The sequence below is a fragment of the Trematomus bernacchii genome, unplaced genomic scaffold (genome assembly GCF_902827165.1).
Source record: "Trematomus bernacchii unplaced genomic scaffold, fTreBer1.1, whole genome shotgun sequence".
Taxonomy (NCBI): Eukaryota; Metazoa; Chordata; class Actinopteri; order Perciformes; family Nototheniidae; genus Trematomus; species Trematomus bernacchii.
In genome coordinates this window covers 7,319,961-7,326,170 of record NW_022988050.1, presented here as the reverse complement: position 1 = coordinate 7,326,170, position 6,210 = coordinate 7,319,961, and the positions used below count along the sequence as shown (strand labels likewise).

At 41.4% G+C, this 6,210-nt stretch overlaps 1 protein-coding gene across 2 annotated transcripts; it reads left to right on the top strand.

Annotated features, from left to right (window-relative positions):
• Positions 1-92: 92 nt before the first annotated feature.
• On the top strand, positions 93-6,210 carry LOC117473632 (GH3 domain-containing protein-like). Of its 2 annotated transcripts, none has more exons than XM_034119313.1 (11): positions 93-165; positions 729-1,019; positions 2,020-2,216; positions 2,319-2,513; positions 2,658-2,777; positions 3,382-3,679; positions 4,038-4,230; positions 4,626-4,697; positions 4,834-4,967; positions 5,089-5,177; positions 5,266-6,210. In XM_034119313.1, exons 2-11 carry the CDS (start codon positions 731-733, stop codon positions 5,485-5,487), a joined length of 1,809 nt encoding a protein of 602 aa, XP_033975204.1. In that variant the 5' UTR covers positions 93-165; positions 729-730; the 3' UTR covers positions 5,488-6,210. The 2 variants fall into 2 exon arrangements, with proteins under 2 accessions (XP_033975204.1, XP_033975203.1); XM_034119312.1 differs by having other exon boundaries at positions 120-316.

Sequence of the window (6,210 nt, the reverse complement as noted above, 5' to 3'; positions counted from 1 at the left end):
TCTTTGCTTCTCTTCAACATAGATAGATTTCATGTGATTGTATGTAAGTGTATAGAATGCGTATGTGTGTAAATTAGACATGCACACGTCACCCTGCAGTCAGCCAATCAGAGCGACAGGCTGCGACCCAAACACGGAAGCAGTTGAAACTACTGCGAAGCAAAAGTATGTCTGTTTTCACATAAAGGAGGATTAAACGTTATTATTCATGTGAACATTTAAAACCACAGGTCAGATTGTCTGCTTGAGATGTATATCCATTGGGTTCTCCTTGCTATTTTATGTCTTGTATGCGCTATCATTGGACACAACCAGGGTAAGTGGTTTCAATTTGATAAAGCTGATGTCTAAAACGATGGAGAGGCCTTTAAACTGTAGTGTAAATCCATTTTAGTACTGTACTTCTGCTGTTGCCAAAGAGTAACTGTTGCTATTTAGAGTAGCTTAACTTAGTTGTAAATATAGAAATTATTCTCTTATCCACATAAAAGACAGGCTGTAAAACCACATGTTAAAGAAAGTGCGTGCTTGGAAGTTAAATATGAATAGGCCTACGTGGTGACGTTAGAATTCAATTAAAAGTAACGGCCAAACCGTTCAAATTATATACACTTTTCAAATTATTAGAAGTTAATGATGTAATATAATGTGTAATGTTGGCTCACAGCGCCCCCTCCTGGCTCTTCTACCGGTTATGTTTCTTGTGTAACACCGGCTCCTCTCCACAGTCATGCCGCCTCCGCTGCCCGCCGCCCTGGGTGTGTGCTCTCTGGCCGGCATGGCGCTCCTTTGGAGGGACGTCAGATCCAAGATGAAGGGTGGGAACCGGTCATGGAGCAGTCTGCTGAGTCAGTATCTGGCGGTGAAGGGAGTGGGCTGGCTGGGCAGAAGGCAGAGAAAGACACTGGAAGCGGACACACTGAATGTGAAGCGAGTGCAGGAGGAGACCCTGCTGCAGCGCCTGCGCAAAAACGAAAACACAAGTTATGGAAAACAGTATGACTTCAGCTCTATTAAAGGTATGAAATGATTAAGATAGTGTTAATGAACAGATGTGACATTGTGTTTTATTTATATAAGCAAATGTAAGTATTTTGTTAGACAACTATTTGTGTTTTACCTCCTCTGACTCTGATTTGTCCTCTGAGTGGCTCTGATGTAACATTATGTGTTGTGTATGCCTATGGTCAGGCTGCACAGCAAGCACTAACCAAGATTGTAAAGCACAACTTCACCCCCCATAACATATTTTTTACAATTTTACACACTGAAACCTTTTGATCATTTGATTAATATTAATGTAACTGTTTTCTATTTTGTGGCTTTTTTTCTTAAAAAATAAATGATCTCATCATACACAGATCTGAGCCTATTAATCTCACATGTTCCATCAACTCATGGGAACATTTCCCATCACAATTTATACTTTTTTTTTTTAGCAAATGGCCAAAAGCCGAACACAAACATAATTATATGTAATATCTTAAAAGGGGAAGTAATATACAGTTTGTTGTGGTTTTCCTTCACAACACTGTCACACTTCTTACCTGTACATCTTCCATTCAAAATACTTTAATCAAAACACCTTACTTGAGGACCTCACTTATTGTAGCTTTCATTTGCTTTCATTGTGAGGTTAAAAACGAGTTTAAAACTTGTTTCTCTTTGTACATACAATCAGTACAGACCATTGTCTCATTTGTATGCATATATTTTGCTTTCCACTTCTAAATGACAAACATTACTTATGCATTGTCAAAACGCAATAAAAAGATTTTTGATCAGAAAAATAAAATGACATGTGCAGTTTATCCTTTGTCATTTCTCACCATGAAGGATGAGTAATGCAAGCTACTTCTCAAGCTTTTTAAAAGGTCAAATTTAATCTAAAAAAACAGCCTGTATAATATTGTAATGGCGTCAGCTGTTCAATACAAGAAAGAAAATCCTCAAATGTATGTGCAGGAGTAAATGGCAATATTCAAAACTGTGTTTCTTCTTATAAAACGTATGTTCTAGATATTGATGGCTTCCGGTCACGCCACCCCATCACCACATACGAGCACTACCGTGAGCTGATCAGACGCATCGCAGCGGGAGAGGAGAAGCTGATAATTGCTGACAAGCCGCTGATCCTGGCCATGACCTCCGGGACGTCAGGAGCCAGCGCCATGCTGCTCAGCACCAAGGACACCAACTCTGAGTTCTTCCTGCAGGTGGAGCTTGATGATGATGATGATGATGTGTTGGCCCAGCTGTAGCCTATGATATGTTGTTGTGCATGTAAAACAAAACAATGCTTTATTCTTTTCTGTCAGGGAGTTGCTGTGTGTTTGGATGCCATGGCAAGAGCATTTCCTGCGACCGACAGCCTCCAACGCACCACCAAGTTCTTCTACTCCCCTACTTTTCGGCAGTCTGAAGCTGGTATTCCTATCGGACCAAACTCCTCCACACCAGCCTCCTCCCGCCACATGCTCAACCTCTACACCACCCCAGCACCTGCATTTGAGGTACATTTTACACGAGGATCAGCATGAATCTCACTTCACTATCTTGTCAAGTAGGATTTATGTGTTATCTTTATTAAGTGCAGAATGTATTCATTTTTTCCATTTTAAACAGTTTTTAAGGGATTGTACTCTCTTTCCTTCCAGGTTCCCAGTGAGAAGGACACCCTCTACCTGCATCTCCTGTTTGCTCTCAAAGATCCCAGTGTGGGAACACTCGAGTCCAACTTTGCTTCCACAGTCTTCTACGCCTTCAGCGCTTTACAGGTACAGCACCGTCTTTATTATAAGGACTGGAATGAAAGGAACATGTGTTATGAGTCCACTAATTGTTTGGATTAAATGTATACCACATGAATGCAGCTAAAATAATCTCGCAATGATATAGCAAGCAGAACATTATTTGTTACTCCACCCTGTGGTTAAGTTGAACTTTACTCCACCCTGTGGTTAAGTTGAACTCCTACAGGTAATAGGTTCTCCCATAGCCCATGCTACACCCTTCCACCAAGTTGAATGACATTGGGCCACTAGTGTTTCTGTAAACCTGCTGAAATACCAATTGACAAACGAACACACAGACCCAGCCAAAAACATAATGTCATTATAAAGTAAAAAATAAGCTACCACAAAATGATTACATCATCAAAAGCAGCACTCTGTTTTTTTGATTTGGAGAAAAGTCATTTAGTGCTGTATCCTTCATGCATGCCTGGACCGAGTCCCACCGGGACATTTTCTAGTTAAGTGGAAAGAAATCATGAATCAGGTGTCAGGCTCCCACTGACCCAAAGAAAAGCTCAGATAATTTCTTTGATGGCGAAAGGATTAAAAAAAGTAATTTCTATCCCATCTCCTGTGCGTCCCAAAGGACCGCTGGCAGGAGCTCGTGGAGGACATCGAGCGAGGGAAGGTCAGCAGCGCTCTGGCTCTGGAGCCCGCAGTGAGGTCCAGCCTGGAGGCTCTGATGAAGCCGGACCCAGAGAGGGCCGCCCAGCTCCGGGCCCTCTTCCAGGACGGCTTTCGTGGCATCGCCAAGCGGTTGTGGCCTCACCTCCACCTGGTGCTGGCAGTGGACTCAGGCTCCAATCAGATTTATGGGGAAATGTTGAGAGAGACCTACTGCCAGGGAGTTCCTTTCTATTCGCCTTTCTACGCTGCTACTGAAGGTAGGAACCTGGGGAGGTATTACAGGAACTCTTTGTTATTTTTGATTATTCTTTTGTGTGTTTCAATCAGACAAATAGAGTTTATAAAGTTGTTTAGCTCGGCAAGATGAAAAAAGTGGCATTTGTTGCTAGCTAGCTGATTAAAACTGATAAGCAATGTTGAAATTAGTATTTGGAATTTCCTTACATGAAATAAAAAGGATGATATAAAATAAGATTGGATTCTTAAAGTTAGTTAGATGAAACATCTGCTCTAAAAGTTCTGGTGGTCAAGTGGCCAAAAGTCCTGTTATATTCAGTATAAAACTCATCTATAGCTACTAGTATTAGCATTAATGTTATATATGGGCCCCTGCAGGACTAATAGGGGTGAACCTGTGGCCCCAGGAGCCAAACAGACGCTATCTGCTGTGTCCTCGCTCGATGTTCTGCGAGTTCCTGCCAGAGAGCGGCCTGGAGGAGGAGGAGGCGCCTCACACCCTGCTGATGGAGGAGGTGACGGAGGGACAAAACTACGAGCTCATCGTCACCAACGCTTCAGGACTCTTCAGGTCAGGGTTTAATTTACAAGCAGAAAGGGATCAAATGATGAATCAAATCATCAGGACAGAGAGTGCTCCATGGAAAATGATATGTTTATATAGTTTTTGGGGAAGTAAATCCCTATTTTACCGATTATAGGTATATTTTAGTTATGGGCTACAAAAGTGAGAAAGAAATATATTCAGCAATTGCTTCTTGCCATTGCTATTGTGATATGGTTTCACTTGACTGCACTCTATCAAGAAAGATGAGTGCATCTCAAGTCTAATAATGCTATGTCATATCAAGATGCGTGCTTACAGGCAATTTGACATCCAATTTAATTTGGTCAGAACTAGAACCAGCATTAGTCTCATTTGACAGCTGCATAAATTATACCCGATTTTTGCCTGCTTTGTTACAGATATCGTGTTGGAGACATTGTGAAAGTAGTTGGATTCCACAACCAGTGTCCCATTGTTGAGTTTCAATACAGGTACATTTTGTTCCTGTGCATATTTGTTCTTGTATCATCTCGTGCTGCATGTCTTCCTGTTTGATGGTTTGCTCATGTGTTCAAATATACAACACAGTCAAGTATTTCCTCCTTGCTTCCCTCCATCTTCTGTCAGACGGGGTCAGATGTTGAGCGTTCGAGGGGAGAAAGTGTCCGAGGCGTTGTTCCTTGATGCTCTGAAGAAAGCTGTTGCTCTGTGGCCTGGAGCTCAGCTGGTCGACTACTGCTGCGCTGAGAGCGGCATCATGGGTAAGACGTCTCACCTTCACCCCAAAGTCACAGCAGAATTTGGGATCTGCTAATAGTTTGGGGACTTTTTCATGTTCAGTTTGCATTAAAATGAATGCAATTCTTCTCTGTGGTGTTGTAGGAGATTCAATAGGAGCCTCAGATCCTCATTACCAGGTCTTTGTAGAGCTGAAAGGTGTGAGAAACCTCTCAGAGGAGCAAAGATACAGGGTGAGACAAATCTAGCAAAAAGCATGTTTTTTTTCTTTCTCATGAAATAAGTCCTAACTCTTTTTCCGTTCCTTCTCCTTCCCTCTAGTTGGACACCTGTCTCCAGCAGGACTCTGCTGTCTACAGGTCTTTCCGTAGCAAAGGCAGTATCGGATCAATGAGGGTGCAGCTGGTGGCGCAGGGTGCGTTCAAGGAACTCCGTGAGCACATGATGGCCTACTCCAACACCTCACCAAACACCTTCAAAATGCACCGAGTGCTGCGCAGAAAAGAATACGCAGACTTCCTCCTGGGAAAAACTGTTTCCTGAAAGCTCCTGTTGTTTTAAGGAAGAGACAAAACAGTGGACTCTGACTGTGGTGAGCGCTGACCGAATGAAATGGGATATTTGATCAACTTCTCATAAATGGGTTAGTTACTTGTGCCTTTTGGAACTCTATAACACAACATCGTTCATTTTTGAAAATGTGAATTTGACTCATTATTTCTTGACTATTTCTATAATTATAAATGACGCCAACTGTAAGTTTTGTTGAATTAAATGTTTAAGGACCTGGTCTTGATCTATAAATATTACATAAATGTATATCTTACTATTGCCTTATCATTACAACGTTTTTTATTTATTTATAGAAAGGTGTTCTTCCTACATGTTCTAATGTTTCTTAGGACCACTAAAGGAAAAAGTAAAATAACAGATTGTAAATTCTCCTCCAATCTTTTACAATACAAGCCTTTGAATTTCTGCCATCTGGTGTTCTTGAATGTTGCGGCACCGACACATCCACATTGTCCCTTAAGTGCACTCACCTGTGAAGCAACAGTTATTTCTAAAAACTGATGCAGTAAAAATGGAGAAGGGCTGAAATGCAATGGAGAAAAACATCCTAAACCCTGTTGCCTATAAACCATCTGTTTGGATGTTTAGGCTGTGATCCGAAGTGACAAATCAAAGTGAGTGACTAAAAGTATTATTGGATTTATTAATAATTTTCATTTTGTGGTTTATTTAGTAAATATGGACTCAAAAGCA

Excerpts from the sequence above, each read along its gene's own strand:
- LOC117473632 (XM_034119312.1), top strand. The coding sequence starts at position 250 with ATGTATATCCATTGGGTTCTCCTTGCTATTTTATGTCTTGTATGCGCT. Across the intron at positions 1,020-2,019 it reads TGACTTCAGCTCTATTAAAG|ATATTGATGGCTTCCGGTCA; the intron begins GTATGAAATGAT and ends CGTATGTTCTAG. Across the intron at positions 3,680-4,037 it reads TTTCTACGCTGCTACTGAAG|GACTAATAGGGGTGAACCTG; the intron begins GTAGGAACCTGG and ends GGGCCCCTGCAG.